The following is an 18,342-nucleotide window of genomic DNA, read 5'->3' on the forward strand; positions in this document are numbered from 1 at the left end:
CCCTCTGCCTCCCTCTATGAGAGGCACTTTCCTTTTTGCTCTCTCTCTCCTTTTCCTTTTGCGCATTATGATTTACAATACAGGTGCTAAGAGGTCATGGTGTTTGTTTAGTGCATTCAGTATTTTTACCAGGACACTAAGACTGGAATAGCTTTTCAGTTGGGTGGCAGCTTTGGGGTGTGGATGTGACTGCTGAGGCTTCCAGAAATACAGGGACGTTGAGGGTAGGTAGCCCATCTGGACCATGAGAAAGCCTGGAGATTTCAGGCACAAAACCTGCATACCAGAATTTTCAGCATATTATTCTTGGTGAGGTCCATCCTGAGACGGTGGAGGCAGGCCGGGGGCATGGTGCCAATTTTTTTTTCTTTTTGGGTCACACCCTGCAATGCACAGGGGTTACTCCTGGCTCTGCACTCAGGAATTACCCCTGGCGGTGCTTAGGGGGACATATGGGATGCTGGGAATTGAACCCGGGTCGGCCACATGCAAGGCAAACACCTGCTGTGCTATTGCTCCAGCCCCAAACTTAATGGAGCTAACTCTTTTTTTTTTTTTTTTTTTTTTTTGCTTTTTGGGTCACACCTGGCGATGCACAGGAGTTCCTCCTGTCTCTGCACTCAGGAATTACTCCTGGCAGTGCTCAAGGGACCATATGGGATTCTGGGATTCAAACCCGGACCGGCCACATGCAAGGCAAACACTCTACCCGCTGTGCTATCACCCCAACCCTTATGGTGCCAATTTTGAATTGTGGGAGCAAGTAGCTGCCGGGGGCTCTGCTTGGGAGGGCACCAGGCTGACTCGCCCCCCCCCACAGAGATTAATATTGTTGAGAGCAGCCCTAGGCTCCCTGAGAAATGTTTGGGAAGCTCCTCTCACAGAGAAAAGAAATAAAGTGTTGATACGTGCTACAATATGGATAAATCTTGAAGATATTATGCTAAATAAAAAAGTGATTAAAAAGTCAGTCATAAAGAACCACATATTGGATTATTCCATTTATATGAAATGCACAGAATAAGAAGGTCTATGGAGACAGAAGGTACAGATTATTGATTACCTATGACACAGGAAGGGAGCTAATGAGTGAACTGAGGTGATGGCTCAGTGAATAGGGTTGTTTTGGGGGAAGGGCAGTTTGAACCATACCCAGTGATGCTCAAGATTTACTCCTGCCTCTGTGCTCAGGGATCACTCCTGGCAGTACTCAGGGGGATCGTATGTGATGCCAGGGATTGAACTGCATCAACCATGTGTAAGGCAAATGCCCTATCCTCTGTGCTATTGCTCTGACCCCTTAATAGGGTTACTGTTGAGGGGTAATAAAAAGCGCTAAGAGGCTGGAGCGATAGCATAGCGGGTAGGGCGTTTGCCTTGCACGCAGCCAACCCAGGTTCGATTCCCAGCATCCCATAGGGTCCCCCGAGCACCGTGAGGAGTGATTCCTGAGTGCAGAGCCAGGAGTCAGCCCTGAGGATCGCCAGGTGTGACCCCAAAAGCAAAAAATAAAAAAATTAAAAAATAAAAAGTGCTAAAACTATTCTGAATGTCTATCCTGTAAATATACTGTCTAATGTAAATTTTAAATGGGTGAGTTGGATGGCATATGAATTATACTTCAATAAGGCTGTTATTTAAAAGTTGATGGAAATAGGCAGAGAAAAGAAGATATTCCAGCCGTTGAAACCATCTTAAGGAGTTAGGTCACTACGAGGTAACATGAAAAAGCACAGGATTGAGCCTAAGATAGCATCATTCTCTACCATTTCTGCATAACAAAGTCTAATTAAATTAAAGTCTAATTAAATGAGATATTATATAAAGCTTTTGCAGGTTGTTTCCTGCAAAACAAAACCAAAACAGTACATTTGGGGCCAGAGCAACAGTGCAGCAGGTGGGGCGCTTGCCTTGCTTGTGGTCAACCAGGGTCCGTCAAACACCATCAGGAGTGATCCCAAAGCCAGGAATAAGCCTTGAGCACTACTGGGTATAGCCAAAAAAAAAACAAAACAAAAACAAACAAACACAACCCCACAATACAACATTTAAGAAGGCGTCTCTAAGAGCTGGAGAGATAGCATAGATGGTAGGTGTTTGCCTTGCATGTGGCTGACCAGTGTTTGATCCCTGTCATCGCACATGATCCCCTGAACACTACCAGGAGTGATTCCTGAGTGCAAAAAACAGGAGTAACCCCTGAGCATCTTTGAGCATGACCCAAAAACCAAAAATAAAAACAAAAAAGGCATCTCTGGAATAGGCAGAACCTCTCTCAGGAGACAATGAGTCAGGTGCATAAGCTACATAGCCTCCAGACATACCAGGTGGGATCATAATGACTTACAAGTATACTGAGATATTTTATAGGATCAGAGAGAGTACAGAGGCTAAGGCACTTGCCTTGAACTTAGCTGAACCTGATTTGATCCCTAGCACCACATATGGTCCTCCAAGTACCACCAGGAATAATTCTTGAGCACAGAGTCAGAGTAAGCCCTGAGCACGACTGGATATGGGCCCCTCAACCACCCACAAGTAAAAATTTTTTTAAAGAAGTATATTGAGACCTTTTATGTCTTAATTGAACCACAGTGAGATGCACCACTATAAAGTTGTTCATGACTGGTTTCAATCATATCATGTTCCAACACCTGTCCCTTCACCGGTGGACATTTCCCAACACCAATGTCCCCAGTTTCCCTCTTGCCACCCTCCTGCTTCTATGGCATGCACTTTTCCTTTCTCTCTCTCTCTCTCTCTCCTCTCTCTCCTTTTGGGCATTATGGTTTGCAATACAGATAAGGTTATCATATATATATGTATATATATATATATATATATTTGGGCTGGAGCGATAGCACAGTGGTAGGGCGTTTGCCATGTACGCAGCCAACATGGCCGACCCGAGTTCGATTCCTCCGCCCCTCTCAGAGAGCCCGGCAAGCTACTGAGAGTATTTCGCCCGCATGGCAGAGCCTGGCAAAATCCCCGTGATGTATTCGATATGCCAAACACAGTAACAACAAAGTCTCCAATGGAGACGTTACTGGGCCCACTCGAGCAAATCGATGAACAACGGGAGGACAGTGACAGTATATATATATGTATATATATATATATATATTCTCTCGGAGAGCCTGGCAAGCTACCGAGAGTATTCTATATGCCAGACACAGTAACAACAAAGTCTCCAATGGAGACGTTACTGGGCCCGCTCGAGCAAATCGACGATCAACGGGAGGGCCTTTACCTTTACCTTTATATATATATATTATATATCCATTTACCTACTTTCAATACTCAGTTCTTGACCAGAGTGACCATTTCTTATTGAAATATTTTAAACATCTAAGTCAAAATATCTATACAGAGGTTGGGTAATTACAGGGGGCAGGGTGTTTGCCTTGCACGTGACCAACCTAGGTTCAATACCTGGCATCCCATATGGTTCCCTGTGCTTACCAGGAGTGATCTCTGAGCACAGAGCCAGGGTAAGCCCTAAGCACCACCAGGTGTAGTGCCAAAACAAACAAATAATAACTGCACAATCCTCACTTAAGCATAATACCACAATGTACTGCTGGGGACCTCATGTGCTTTTCTAAACCCACTTGCTACTCTTGTCCAGATTGACTTGTGTCCCAGAAAGCTGAGTATTTAGAGAATATGGAAAGGCTCCCTCCAGGGTCTCCAGTTGGGTTTGGCTCACTAGATGTGTACCAAAGGGAAATTAAAGGGGAGGAGAAGAATAAGATTAGCATTTGTTTTCCTAGGTTGTTCTCCTGCCAGAACAATATGATTTTGCTGCACCTGTCACTGAAACCCACAGTCCTGTCTCTATAGCTATTACTCTCAGATTCTGTCAATATTTTTCCATTTAGATCTAGAAGCAATGGGACCTGCTATCGCTGGTGACATAAATGTTGGTAATATGGCCATCTCAATGGTTTCCCTGAACGCCTTTGTAAAAAGTACCTTTACTAATCTTTCTCCAATCACTCACAGTAGGTATGCCATGTTTTCTTTTGGGACCCTAAATAATGAACAAATAATTTTATTCTCAAGACTCAGGAGGAAAATATTTATGTTAGAAATTCTGTTTTCTTAAAGACTGAAAAAAGAATTCTCACTATGCAAAAATACTCAAACAACAATTGAATGCAGAATTGGGCTCTCTACTTATCTACATTTTAGCAGTATCTTAAGTACTATCACATGTATAATTTCACTTGACCTTCCTATCAATCTATGAGATGTAGCAGGACATGTGTTGTGTTATTTCCCTTTTAAAACTTGGAAACTGCAGTGGCCAGAGAGATAGTAAAGTGAATGAAAAAGATGCTTGCCTTGCATGCAGCCAATCTGAGTTTGATCCTCTGTACCACATATGGTACCCTGAGCCCCACCTGATATGATCCCTGAGCACAGAGTCAGGAGTAAGCCTTGAGCAAAGCCTCAAATACAACCTTCCATGTGGCTGACCCATGTATGATACCCAGTCTTCGATATGATCTCCCAAGCACAGCTAGGAGTTATCTACACCAGTTATGTGGCCCCCAAACCAACCAAAACAGAAAAACCCACCTTGGAAACTATAGTCAGAGAGATAGCAGGGAAGGCTGGAAGGCCTGCTTTGCATGTGGGAAATATGATTATCTCTCCAGCACCTCATGGTCCTCTGAGGACCAATGGAAGTGACCTCCAAGCAACAAGCCAGGAGTAGCTTCTGAGTATCACTGGGTGTGATACCAAAACAAAACAATAAAATGTGGAAATTGCCTAGGGTTGTGGGATCAGAGGTAGGACACTTGCCTTGAAGGTCTGAGGCCACAAGTCTGATCGCTGGTACCACCCCCTCATGCTAAGTACAATCCAGGCAGCACTGCTATTTGAGATCTCTGGTACCAAAATAAACTGTGCAACAGTGTAAGTTCTGGTACTGCAACCGAGCGTGTGTGACCCCCAGTGTTAATAGCAAAAGGGAAGGGTGAAATTTAAAAAGTGAAAAACTTGTAAACCGGAGCTTAGTCTTACTTCAACATTCTTCCTCCATTTTATCATTTTGCTTTGTGTTGCTCACAACCAAGTAACAAAAATAAATACTGACAAAAATAAATAAATACTGACAGTATCCAAATCACTGCAAATAGCTGAGTAAATATGTAAAGCAGTCCTTTATATGACCCTACATCCTTTATTTTTTCCCATCCAGAAAAAGGACAGCTCTGGAAATGAATAATTCCAGAGTAGAACATTAAAGGATGAAAGATATTTTAACTGTGAATCAAATAAACTAGAGGAAAACCTCTTACATAAGTTTGGGGTCTGGGGGCGTGAGAGATTGTACAGCCAATAGTTGTCTTGCATGCGGCTGCTGAGGATCGATGACATGGATTGGATTCTCACCATCCCATATGGTCTCCAGAGCATGCCAGGAGTAATTCCTAAGCATAGAACCAGGAATAAACCCTGAGCATGCTGAATGTGGCCCCCAAAACAAACAAACAAAAGACTGAGGCATCTATAGGCTGACTTGAGCAAAAGTTTTCAACTGAACAATATGGGCAATACCATGCTGCCAATGGTGTTTTGTTCTTTTGGGGTCATACCTGGTGGTGTTCAGGGCTACTCCTGGCTCTTTGCTTGAGGGTCTTTCCTGTCCATGCTCAAGGGATCATATGGTGGCAGGGATCAAACCCAGGCCACCATGTATGTACTCAGTTTCTTGAGTTATCTCTCTTAGATAACTTAGATAACCAGGCTTAGATGATAAATGTTTAAATAATGTATGTCCATGCCTGCAAGCCAAAGAATAACCAACTGTGCCATTAGTTGTGGGGACACATCAAGGCTGCAGTACTTCACATGGGCCAGAAACATAATATGCCGCCAAAAATTTTGAACAGCATCACATCCTTGGGCCCCAGCACTGACCCCCTGGCCAACGAGGCTAAGCACTGTGGGCGCAGCTCCTGGGCCCCCTGAGCACCACTTAGAATACCCCTGCCCCCAGATAGTCAAATAGCAACACTAGGGATTTCTTATCACTAAGGCTCAAAGTCTCAGAGTTATAAAAGGATCCTGCTTTTCAGTCATTAAAAAAACATTATTTTTAACTGTTTATTTTTATTTTTTGAGGGAAGCCAACACAAAATGTACTAAGGAAGTCGGGATTCTCAGATAGTCAGGTCATCAGTTCAGCTCAAGGGCTGGCGAATAATTTTATTATTTTTTTAAATTTAGGTACTGGGAAGGGTCGGCCACATGCAAGGCGAAGCTGGAGCGATAGCACAGCGGGTAGGGCGTTTGCCTTGCACGCAGCCAGCATGGCCGACCCGAGTTCGATTCCTCCGCCCCTTTCGGAGAGTCCAGCAAGCTACCGAGAGTATCTCGCCCGCACGGCAGAGCCTGGCAAGCTACCCGTGATGTATTCGATATACCAAACACAGTAACAACAAGTCTCACGATGGAGACGTTACTGGGCCCGCTCGAGCGAATGGATGAACAACGGGAGGACCGTGACCATGAGGTACTGGGAGTTATAAAACATACTCCTAATGTTTCAGGATACAATGTTGCTACATGACACCAGTCACCAGAGTAGTATCAGCATCCTTCCACCATGCCTAGGCCCTACCTCACCCTATAACCACTTAACAAACTCATGTTTATAGCTAGGCTCTCAGGTTCTGTTAGCACTGGCCGTTGTTCCCTCACCATCTTTCTTTATATTCCACATATAAGAAGCCATTTGGTATCTGTCCTTCTCCCACTGACTCACTTTGTTTAGCATGATACCCTCCAATTCCATCCAAGTTACAGTGAATTACAGGATTTTATTATTTATTTTATTATTTATTTTATTTGCTTGTTTGCTTTGTTTTGAGGCCACATTTGGTGGTCCTCAGTACTTACCCTTGGCTCTGTGTTCTGGGACCACTTTTGGCAGTGTTTAGGGGATCATAGGGACTGAACTGGGGTCGACTACAGCCAAAGTTTAACCCTGTAATAGCTTTCTTTTTTTAATTTTTTTTCTTTTTTGGGTCACACCTGGCGATGCACAGGGGTTACTCCTGGCTCTGCACTCAGGAGTTACTTCTGGCAGTGCTCAGGGGACCATATGGGATGCTGGGAATCGAACCCGGGTCGGCCGCATGCAAGGCAAACTCCCTACTCACTGTGCTATCTCTCCAGCCCCTGTAATAGCTTTCTTACAGTTGAATAGTATTCTTTTGTTCAGATATACCACATTTCTTTTTTTTTCTTTCCTTTTTGATCACACCAAATAGTGCTCAGGGTTTACTCCTGGCTCTGTGCTCAGTGATTACTCCTACCAGGCTTGGGTGATCATATATGGTGCCAGGGATCAAACCTGAGTGATCTGTGTACAAGGCAAGCACCTTACTCAATGCACTATCTCATATATAAGCCTGAGCCCCATCAGGAATGATCCCCGAGCACAGAGCCAGGATCCCCAAGCACAGAGCCAGTTATTTTATCCCAGATTAAAATTGGCCATCTGGAATAAAGTAAATATTACAGAGGCAAAAACAAAAAATAATTTTTTTGCAAGATAAAGACTTTAGGAAGACAAAAGATGTAACTGAGCAACAGAACACTTGTTTAGCATGTGCAAGACACTGGGTTCAATCCCCAGTGCAGCAACAAAAAAGAGTTTTAGAGATTTGATGCAAACCACACAAATTTATTTCACACAACAATATGCTACTAAAGTGCATACTTAAAAATAAATACAATTAAATTTTATTCAATGTATATTTTATAGCACTAAGTCACTTGCTTTGCATGCTGCCAACCCGAGTTTTATCTCTAGCACAGAAAATGGTCCTGGGTGGACCTAGGAGTGACCTTTGACACAGAGCTAGGAGTAAGCTCTGAGCTCCACCAGGTATGGCAAAAAAATAAATAATAAGATGAAACAAAATTTAAATTAAAAAATAAATATACTACTAAGAAAAGAGAATGGAGGTAAGAAAATGAAGACTATAAGAGGTACTTTTTGGTTAAGTGCTGCAAGATAATTTTTTAAAACTTTTTTGATTTTTTATCAGTGAAACACCATGAGGTACAGTTGTAGACTTACAAACTTTTGTGCTTGTGTTTCCGTCATACAATGATCGAGTACCCATCCCTCCACCAGTGCCCATTCTCCACCACCAATGATCCCAGTATCCCTCCCACCCCCACACCCCATACCCCAACACCCTACCCTGTCTCTGTGGCAGGGCATTCCCTTTTGCTCACTCTTTCCTTTAGGGTGTTGTAGTTTGCAATAGAGGTTTTGAGTGGCCATCATGTCTGGTCTATAAGTCTACTTTCAGCATGCATCTCGCATCCCGAGCGAGTCCTCCAAACATCCTTTACTTGGTGTTCCCTTCTCTATCTGAGCTGCCTTTTCCCCCAGCATGTGAGGCCGGCTTCCAAGCCCTGGAGCCGACCTCTTGGTACTTAAGCTGAAAGATAATTTTTATTGAATGAAATGCTTAGAAAAATGCAGGTGTAAAGCAGTACCTCAATGCAATTTTGCCTATTTGAGTTTCCTTATTACTTAGGCTAATCATGCTGAGCATATTTTCATGGCTACTTGTAGATCTTCCTTGGATTTTTCTTTGGGTCTTCAGATATTTTACACAATTTTAATTTAATTATCAATTAACCCGTGGGGTGGGGGGCATACCCATCAGTGCTCAGATACCACACCTGGCTCTCTGCTCAGTGACATGCCTGGCAGTGCTTAGGCAACCCTAAGCAGTTCCAGGATTTGAAACTGGGTCGCAGCTGCATGCTTGGCAAGCACCTTTGTACTATCTCTCCAGCCCTTTATTTTTATTTTAGGGCCACACCTGGCAGTGCTCAGGGTCTACTCTCAGTGTCTTGCTCAGAGTTGCTCAGGGATTGAACTCAAAGTCAAACCCAGAACTCCTACATTTAAAGCACACACCCACTAGTCTTTTAAACTATCTCACCAGACCTTAATTTCCCCCCCCCACACACCTCCTCAAACTAACACCCAATTTTTAAATGAGTTCATCTCATCATAAAGTTCTTTTTTCTTTCTTTCTTTTCCTGGGTCAGACCCAGTGGTGCTCAGAGCTCACTCCTGGCTCTGCACCCAGGAATCATTCCTGCTAGTGCTCAGGGAACCATAGGGGATGTCGAGGATCAAACCTGGGTAGACTGAGCAAGGCAAGCATCCTACTTGCTGAACCATTGCTCCCGCCCAGCACACAAAAATTCTATCTCTAGATTATTTCATTGAGGCTGGAGAGATAGCACATCAGGTAGGGTGTTTGCCTTGCACGCGGCCGTCCCAGGTTCGATTCCCAGCATCCCATATGGTCCCCTGAGCACCGCCAGGAGTAACTCCTGAGTGCAGAGTCAGGAGTAACCCCGGTGCATTGTCAGGTGTGACCCAAAAAGCAACAATAACAACAAAATAGATTATTGCATTGCTTCCTCCTCCTCTTAAATTCTCAAAAACTTAATAATCCAAACTTCTCAAAGAGTAAAGATCTGGCAATAGCCACCAATTAGTTCATCACTGCATTCTATTCCTCTTTTGCTTTTCAATATGCTAACACCAAGAAGAAAAAGAAATTTATGCAAACGAGTTAGGAGGAAGGAAAATCAGCCCCAGTTAAATGAAATCACTTTTCTATTTTTCCAAAGGAAGTGTCTGTGGATACTCTAAGGAGTTAAGTTATAAAAACACATGCCAGGAAGATGATGTCACAGAAGGCGTGGTTAGGCTCTTTACAAGTCTGAAATTTCTTTCGTCCCAAACTTCTCCTCTTTCATCTATATTCAGATCGATCTTCCACTGAGACAACTCTTAAACAGTGTTAAAACCAAAAGTCTGAGTTTGTTTGGATTTTTTGCCATATCGTTAGTGGTGATGGGTGAGGAAGGAGGAGCCAGGACTAAGCCCAGAGGTGCTTGGGCCTCGAAGAGCTTGATGCACTCCGGGCTAGTCCCAGTGGTACTGAGCTGGAGGCATGGGGCAAGGGGTGTCAGTGATGAAACCCAGGCCTTGTACAAGCAACTCATATGATCTAACCCTTGAGCTGCCTCGTCTCCCCAAGAACTATGATCTTTGTACTTTTTCCTGTCTTTCTTTTTCTTTTTCTTTCTTTTTTTTTTTTTTTTTTTTTTGCTTTTTGGGTCACACCCAGCAATGCTCAGGGGTTACTTCTGACTCTGCACTCAGGAATTACTGCTGGCGGTGCTTGGGGGACCATATGGAATGTCGGGGATCGAACCCGAGCTGGCCATGTGCAAGGCAAACATTCTACCTGCTGTACTATCATTCTGACCCCTTTCTTGTCTTTCTTTCCCCTTCACTTTTTCACAAACCAAGAGAAATTGAAACTCATCAAATGTTTTAATGTACCTCCTTATTTTGTAAGTATTTCTCTTTTAGGTTCATTTTCTCCCTTCTGTTTAGCCATAAAGGAAGCAATGGATATTCAACACTGTAACCTAAGAAAGAATCTGCAAGCAATGAATATTCAACACTGTAACTTAAGAAAGAATCTGCTTTTATTAGGCTTTATGTATTTATTAATTATAGTCCTATATTTACCACAGTGAAAAATAAGTACAAAACCATGAATGTCAGACAGGGCTCCTCAGAAGACAACTTCCTTATAAGCATAAAGATGTTTCAAAATTAGATACTCCAAATTTCTAAAGTCAGTAAATAAAATTAATATATTTCAAACAATCAAGTCACAACAGTGGTGTACATACAGTTTTTCAAACTAAGCTAATGACAATTATTTTAATTTCACAATCTAGAGGAATAACTACAATAAATTTTAATTTCAATTTGGGGGGTCAGGTGGGGAGTGGGCCACCCTATGGTGCTGAGGGGCTATTCCTGGCTCTGAGCCCAGGTGCGAGGCCTGGCAAAGCTCAGGACAATACTAAGATGCAAGATATTTGAACCAGGGTAGGCAGCACATTAGGCAAGCACCTTAATCCTGTACTATTTCTCCAGTCCCCTCCACTATTCTTGACTTCAGTTTGTTTTTGTATTTGTTTGGCTTTTTGTGTCACACCTGGCAATGCTCAGAGGTTACTCCTGGCTCTACACTCAGGAATCACTCCTGGCAGTGCTCAGGGGACCATATAGGATGCCAGGGATCGAACCCAAGTTGGCCGTGTGCAAGGCAAACACCCTTCCCGCTGTACTATTGCTCCAGCCCTTTACTTCAGTTTTTAAAATGCTATGAAAAAGTTCAAGAACTTTTATTACTTAGACTTGATTCTACTTTAAAAAACTGAGAGTTTTGACTATGGTTTTTGCAGTTTTAGTGTTCAAATCGATAGTCACATGACCTCATATATGCAAGGTAAGTGCTATATGGCTGAGCTCTGTCCCTGATCCAAGAGACCAAGTTCTTTATAGAGACAGCAAACAAAACAATGCCCCTAGAGCTGCACAATAGTACAGTGGGCAGGGCATAGGCCATACAGGCAGTCAGCCCAGGTTTGATTTCTGGAGCCCCATATGATCCCCCTGGTCTTTTCAGGAGTGATCCTTGAGCTCAAAGCCAAGAGTAATCACTGAGTACTGTCAAATGTAGCCCAAACACACACACACACACACACACACACACACACACACACACAAACTGCCCGAATTAAAATATTATACTGTTAGCAAGATAAAGTCTGGTAAAAAAAAAAAAACTACATCAAATAGCTACCAGTTATTTTCCTGGAGGGATGATGTAATTCGGGACACAAAGGAAAGACCCAAGGAAGGTTCATTGTCAACATGAGTGGGTTTCAAGGGTAGGACTGAGAATCAGATTTCTGGTGCCATGTACATACACTGAACATCACCCCCCACCCCTGCAACTTCTGTGAGATCTCTAGATGAAACTAAAATGTGGCAAATACTATGACCATAATGTACAAAAACACCATAACTAAAAATGTGCAAGTCTTGAGGAGCATTGCAACTGAAGCATGTGTCTGCTGATGACACCCAATGGCTGAGTGTGCAGGGACCACAATCAAGTGTTTATTTAACCCCATACAATAACAAAAAAGAGGAAGGGGGTATGGGGTGGGGGGGAAATACCCCTTTATGCTTGTTTGGCTTTTTTGTTGTTGAGCTACAGCTAGTGATACTCAGGGCTTACTCCCAGGTCTGCACTCAGGAATTATTCCTGGAGGAGCTCAGGGTATCATATGGGATACTAGGGATCCAACTCGGGTCAGCCATGCACAAGGCAAACACCCTACTCACAGTGTTATTGCTCTGGCCCCTACTTTCTTTTTCTTTCTTTCTTTTTTTAATGGGCATGCCTTTAAATAACCCTAAGGAGGGTTATTTAAAAAGCTTAACCTTAGTAGAACAGAGAGATTGTACAAGGGGTAAGCACTTGCCTTGCTTGTAGCTGAGCCCAGTTCGATTCCCAACACTGCATAGGACGATTCCCCCGAGTACCACTAGGAGTGACTCCTGAGCACAGAGCCAGGACTAAGCCCTGGCCACTAGGTATGGTCCAAACACCACGCCCAGTACCTCCCCCACCCCACCCAATAAGAGTAAACTTCCTGATTCATTCCTAGGTTTCAGAACAAGTATTCATTTACACACACCTAACAATGAAAACAACCCCTCCTCAAGGGGTCAAAGAGATAGTACAGTGGGTAGAGTGCTTGCCATATATGCAGTCAACCTAGGTTTAGTCCTGGGCACTGCATGTGGTCTCCCAAGTCCATCCAGGAATAACCCCTGAGCACAGAGCAGGAGTATGACCTGAACACTCCTGGCTGTGCTTCTCCAAAGTTAAAGTTAGAGCACTTGCCTTGCATTGAGGTTCTGGGTTTAATCATTAACATCACACACACACACACACACACACACACACACACACATCATAAACAACCTTAGATAAGAAAATGCACAAACTACCTAAGCAAACTCATCTAAAGCGTTCTTCCCAGAACAGAAATAAACACATTAAACTGTATAGCACAGCAGGTAGGGCGTTTGCCTTACACGCGGCCGACCCGGCAGACCCAGGTTCAATTCCTCCGCCCTTCTCAGAGAGCCCGGCAAGCTACCGAGAGTATCTCGCCCTCACGGCAAAGCCTGGCAAGCTCCCCGTGACGTATTCGATATGCCAAACACAGTAACAACAAGTCTCACGATGGAGACGTTACTGGGCCCGCTCAAGCAAATCAATGAACAACAGGAGGACAGTGACAGTGATGATAACACAAAGAGTAATGTAGTAATGCTCTACTTTGTACCCAATGTTCACCAACATATAGATATAGATATAGATATATAGATATACACCAGAATTCATAGTCACAAAAAAGGTGTTATCGTAACACTGACCTCTAGGAACCCAAAGGAAGTTTTATTTTGCTTTGGGGTCACACCTAGAAATGCTCAGAGCTTACTCCAAGTTTTGTGCTCTGGGATCACTCCTGGCAGCTTCAGGGGATCATTTAGGATGCTGGGAGTCAAACCCGGGCCAGCTGTGTACAAGGCAAGCACTCAAACTACTGTATTATTGCTCAGGCCTCAGTAGAATGGATTTTTTAATGGCTTCAAATATCTGAAATCCCTGAACTAGAGAGACAGAGAGTACAGGGCTTAAGGTACTTTTGTTTATTTGTTTGTCTGAGGACTAACTTAAGCAATGCTCAGGACTAACACCTGGCTCTGCACTCCTGGTGGTGCTCCAGGGATCTTGCCAGGAATAAAACCCAGTCAGCCTCCTGCAAGGTAAACATCCTACCTGCTGAACTAAAGTCTTTTCTTTACATGCAGTTGATCCTGGTTCAATCCCCTGCACTACTTATGGTCCTAGAAGCAACTCCTGAGCACAGAGCTAGGAATAGCTCCTGCGTATAGTGCATTGCTACCTAAAACTCCCCTTCCCCCAAAAACCTAAAACTGATTTCCTGAAATCATTGCATTATTTGGGGGGGACGGGGGTGAGGAGTGGTGGCTCCAAGCAATCCTCAGGGGCACTGGGGCCACTCCCAGTGATTGACAGTCACCCAGGCCAGAAGATAGACAGGCCTTGGGAACCATGTGGTGCCAGGGCTCAAACCAGGGTGAGGAGCAAACCCATGTACTATCTCTCTGGTCCCATGGCACTTTATTTTATCTTTGTCATTTATTTATTTATTTATTTTAAGTTTGGGGGCCACACCCAGTGGTGTTCAATGGCCATTCCAGGCTCAGTGCTCCAGCGAGGGTTTCTCCTAGTGGTGCTCAGGCAACAATGAGGTGCTGGGGGCTGAAGTCAGTTTCCCATGTGCAAAATATGCACTCAACTCTTTGTGCTATATCTCTGTCCCTAAGCTTTATTTTAACGGATGTGAGTAAACTGAGAGACATGGAAAGGGAAAAACGAAAAAGAAAATTTTCATATAGTACCAAATGATACTTTAAAAGGATGAAAGTCCCTCTATCAAAACTACACATCCTTGGGGTTAGAGCGATGATACAGTGGGTAGGGCGTTTGCCTTGTTTATGGCCAATCTGGGTTTGATCTCTGGCATCCCATATGGTACTCCAAGCACCACCAAGAGTGATTCCTGAGTGCAGAGCCCGTAGTGAAAAACCCTGAGCATTGTCAGGTGTAACCCAACACCATCCCTCCAAAAAACCAACTATACATCCATACAATAATATATACATATATTATTGATAACCAACAAATATGTGTGGATACATATTTCTTAAGGATATAAATCAAAAGAGTGACATAAAAACTAACACCCATAAACTAAATATTTTGTTTCTAAATTAATTGCCTTGATCACTGGTCAAATCTACTTTTAATAGTCTCTAGGCATAAGAGAGGCAATAGGAATCTTTTTCCACCTCCAATACTCTATCAGACAAGTGAAAGATCCTGATATGTCTATGACGCGTTTATCCATCAAAATTGGCTACAGTATTTAAGGAAAAACTAGCACTGCACTGTAGCACTGTCCTCCCGTTGTTCATCAATTTGCTCAAGTGGGCACCAGTAACATCTCACAACAAATTGTGAGACTTGTTGTTACTGTTTTTGGCATATGGAATACGTCACGAGAGCTTGCCAGGTTTTGCTGTGAGGGCAAGATACTCTCGGCAGCTTGCCAGGCTCTCCAAGAGGGGTAGAGGAATCGAACCCGGGTTAGCTGCATACACGGCAAACACCCTACCTTCTGTGGTATCGCTCCAGCCCAAGGAAAAATTAAACTGTCATATTAAGAGTAAAGAGTTCTTCTACTCTATGAAGTTTCTCATAATCAGTACTAGTGCTCTCAAATACCAAGGAACAGCCAAAGATACTATTACCTGACAAAAGTGAGTTCGAATGTCCAACACTCTCTAAGATCCATGTGCCCAAGCATAGCAAACTCTCTGGTAGTTAATTGTTAGAAAGACTGGCATAAAGTCTCTGAGGATCCCTACAGAGCTCAGAGTTCCTGCATGCCAGAAGAACCCAGAGACGCAGAATTTTGGGCCTTAACAAGGGATATCTTCTTCAGATTCCTTCTCTATAGGGTGGGAAGGATAAGGTTTCCAAGTCTAGAAACACATAACCAGTTCTCAACGAAGCTATTTGCTATTTTACTGGCCCAGTTCAATTACCTGATAATGCTGGTGGAATGGGTAAGCGGAGGGAAAGTGGGGAGAATAGAAACCAGTGATCATAAAGATCAAATAACACTGGAGTTAAGAGGGCTGAATGCCAGGGTCTGAAATGACATATTATCCCTGTGGAGAGTCTATGTATCAGCAGGAAGTCAGACTAACTTCATTTCGCAAAGATAAAACCTGAGAGTTTGATTTGCTTCTAATTCCCCAGCTTTCTCGGGCCTCACGGACAGGTTTTTTAAGTTCCTGGAAACTCCTGGAACCAAGTGAGAAAAGGTGTCTAAAGGAGTGGGGAAAGCTAGAGGCAGAGTCGGGAGAGGAATCCCACTCCCCCTCTTAAGGAGAATGTTCTGAGAATGTTCTAATCCAGGGAACTCGGGGATCCCCAGAAAAGGAAGTAGCTGAATTCCACAAGACCGCTCTCCCTACCTTCTTGTTGTTCTTGTTATAGCCAAAAGACGAAATCCCAGGCCTGGAGGTCACTGATAGCAGCATTTTCCCCCTTTACTGTGGAGTTGAGAGAAGAGGCAGGGGAAAGGGAGGGGGCAAGTATGAGACCCAGAGAGGGAGGGAGAGGGAGAGTGTGTGTGAGAGAGAAAGTGAGTGTGTGAGTGAAAGAGGAGGGGGAGAAGGAAAGGGAGAAGAGGAATGGGGAGGAAGGAAGAAGGGGAGGAGAAAGGGGGGAGAAAAGGACTCAGGAGAGAGTAGGGGTGGGGGGGGAGTAGAGCCCAAGCTGGGCTGCCTCTTTGCGTCACTGAGGAAAGTTAACCCAGAGTCTGAAGAGGAACTTCCTCTGGGTCCTAATGCCCAATATGTTATCCACCTCGCCCCCTTCCGCAACCCCACCCACCCCATCCCAGGTTCAGTAGCTGAAACTAGTGGGGAAGTTCCTTAAATTCAACTCTTTCAACCCCACCTGCGCCTCTGCTAACACTGATTCTGATTCTCATGAAAAGACAAAAGCAATTTTTCCCTTTTAGATCTCAGGATATAAGACTTGAAGCTTGATTTTTGTTTTGTTTTGCTTTGGTGTGGGGGCAGGGGAGGGCATACCCGGCTATGCTCAGGGCTTACTCCTGGTTCTATGCTCGGGGATCACCCCTTGAGGCTCAGCTTGATTTTAAAGAGGTTACTGAGCCTCTTTAAAAGCCCTGGAGAACTTGTGGAAAAAAGGAGAGAAAAACATATTGAGAAAGATTATGTGAGATGAGCTGACTCCCCTCGTTTATGTTTACAGTGACCAGAATGCACAAAGAAAGAAGAGACAAGCTTCCAAAGAGCAAGACAAGCAAACAGAATATTGGAAACAACTAGATTCAGATCCTTGCATAGCTCTGTTTCTCTTGGGAATGGCGGCTGATTTCTCACTGCTTTCAGATTCCCTTAGGTATGACTTCATTCTTTAGGAATTATCAAACTGAACCATGTGCTAAAACTTGAGGTTTCTTCTGTACTACCGCCCCCCACACACACACCAGCTTTACTGAAATATAATTGTCTAATGGTTACTCTAACAATTATAAGCTATTTTAGTTATTTTTTTAATGCACCCTATCCGCTGTGCTATCTCTCCAGACCCATCTTAATGAGTCTTTATCACATGCTTTTCAAGGCTCATGAAGGTTAGTTACTCACCAAATTTGAAATTTATGCCTAAACTGAAGCTCACCAAGTTGAGGTGCTTGTTTCAAGTTGTCATTGAGCTATAGGGGAAAAAAGATCAAAAAACATATGAGAAAAAATACAAAAAAGAATATAAATGTTGGATCAAGAACCTAATGTGATAACAATCAGCTCTAGGTACAGAAGAGATAGTGGGGGGATGGGGTGGGGTAGGGTTTTTGCCTTGCTTGTGGCTAATCTGGGTTCGATCTCCGGTGTCCCATATGGTCTTCTACCCCTGCTAGGAATAATTCCCAAATGCAGAGCCAGGAGTAACCCCTGTTCATTGCCAGGCATGCCCCAAACAAAATAAAACAAATATAACAACATCAAAAAAAATCAACAATCAGCTCTAATAGTTTCAAAAGAATATAGATGCTGCAAATAGAGCTCTGACAGAGTGCATGCTCTGGATTGGATCCCAGCGCACATTCATAGGCATACACATGTGTATGCACACACATACTCATCTCCCCTTCCCCCCAACACACACACACACCACACAAAAGAAATTTGTAGGAAAACAAAAACTTAAGAATGATACCCACTAACTCCTCTGAATCCAAGTAGAACAGGATGTAGAATCCTTCAAATTCCTTCTTTAGTCCACCTTGTTGACTTCACGGATATTCCCTTCAGACATAAATTAACTATCTGCTTTCCAATACCACAAAGCCCAAAGCCTCCCGTAAAAGAAGTTCCAGTCTCTGGTCTAGTTATCCTATCACCTTTTTGCTATGGGACAGACAGTACTAACATTCTACAGAGTGAAAACACATATGTACCACACCCCCAATCTCTGACTTTCATTTCCAATAAAACAGGAAGTGCCTGTTCAGCTCAAGGGACACAGGAAGGGTGGGAACTGCCTCAATGTGGGAATTGCAACTGAGACTGAAAGTACAGCAACCAAACGCAGTAAATTAATGCATAAAGGTATCACTCACTGATAATACACACACACACACACACACACACACACACACACACACACTTGTTTGTTTGCAGTTTCAGGGATTTAACTC

At 43.5% G+C, this 18,342-nt stretch overlaps 1 protein-coding gene across 2 annotated transcripts in view; it reads right to left on the reverse strand.

Annotated features, from left to right (window-relative positions):
• Positions 1 to 18,022, reverse strand: part of RBMS2 (RNA binding motif single stranded interacting protein 2) — a 55,100-nt gene extending 37,078 nt beyond the window's left edge. Inside the window, exons 1-2 of one of the 2 annotated variants that reach the window (XM_056120111.1) lie at positions 17,866 to 18,022; positions 17,291 to 17,358 (exon numbers count right to left, since the gene is read on the reverse strand). Coding sequence is in view for 1 of the 2 variants with exons in the window: in XM_056120110.1 (XP_055976085.1) it covers positions 16,085 to 16,150 (66 nt within the window). In the remaining variant the exon portion in view is untranslated. Of the gene's footprint in view, positions 1 to 16,084; positions 16,299 to 17,290; positions 17,359 to 17,865 lie in introns of those variants that run through there. The other variant, XM_056120110.1, reaches the window with a different exon arrangement.
• Between the last annotated feature and the right edge of the window lie 320 nt (positions 18,023 to 18,342).

The sequence above is a fragment of the Sorex fumeus genome, unplaced genomic scaffold (assembly GCF_029834395.1).
Source record: "Sorex fumeus unplaced genomic scaffold, SorFum_2.1 ptg000042l, whole genome shotgun sequence".
Lineage (NCBI taxonomy): Eukaryota > Metazoa > Chordata > Mammalia > Eulipotyphla > Soricidae > Sorex > Sorex fumeus.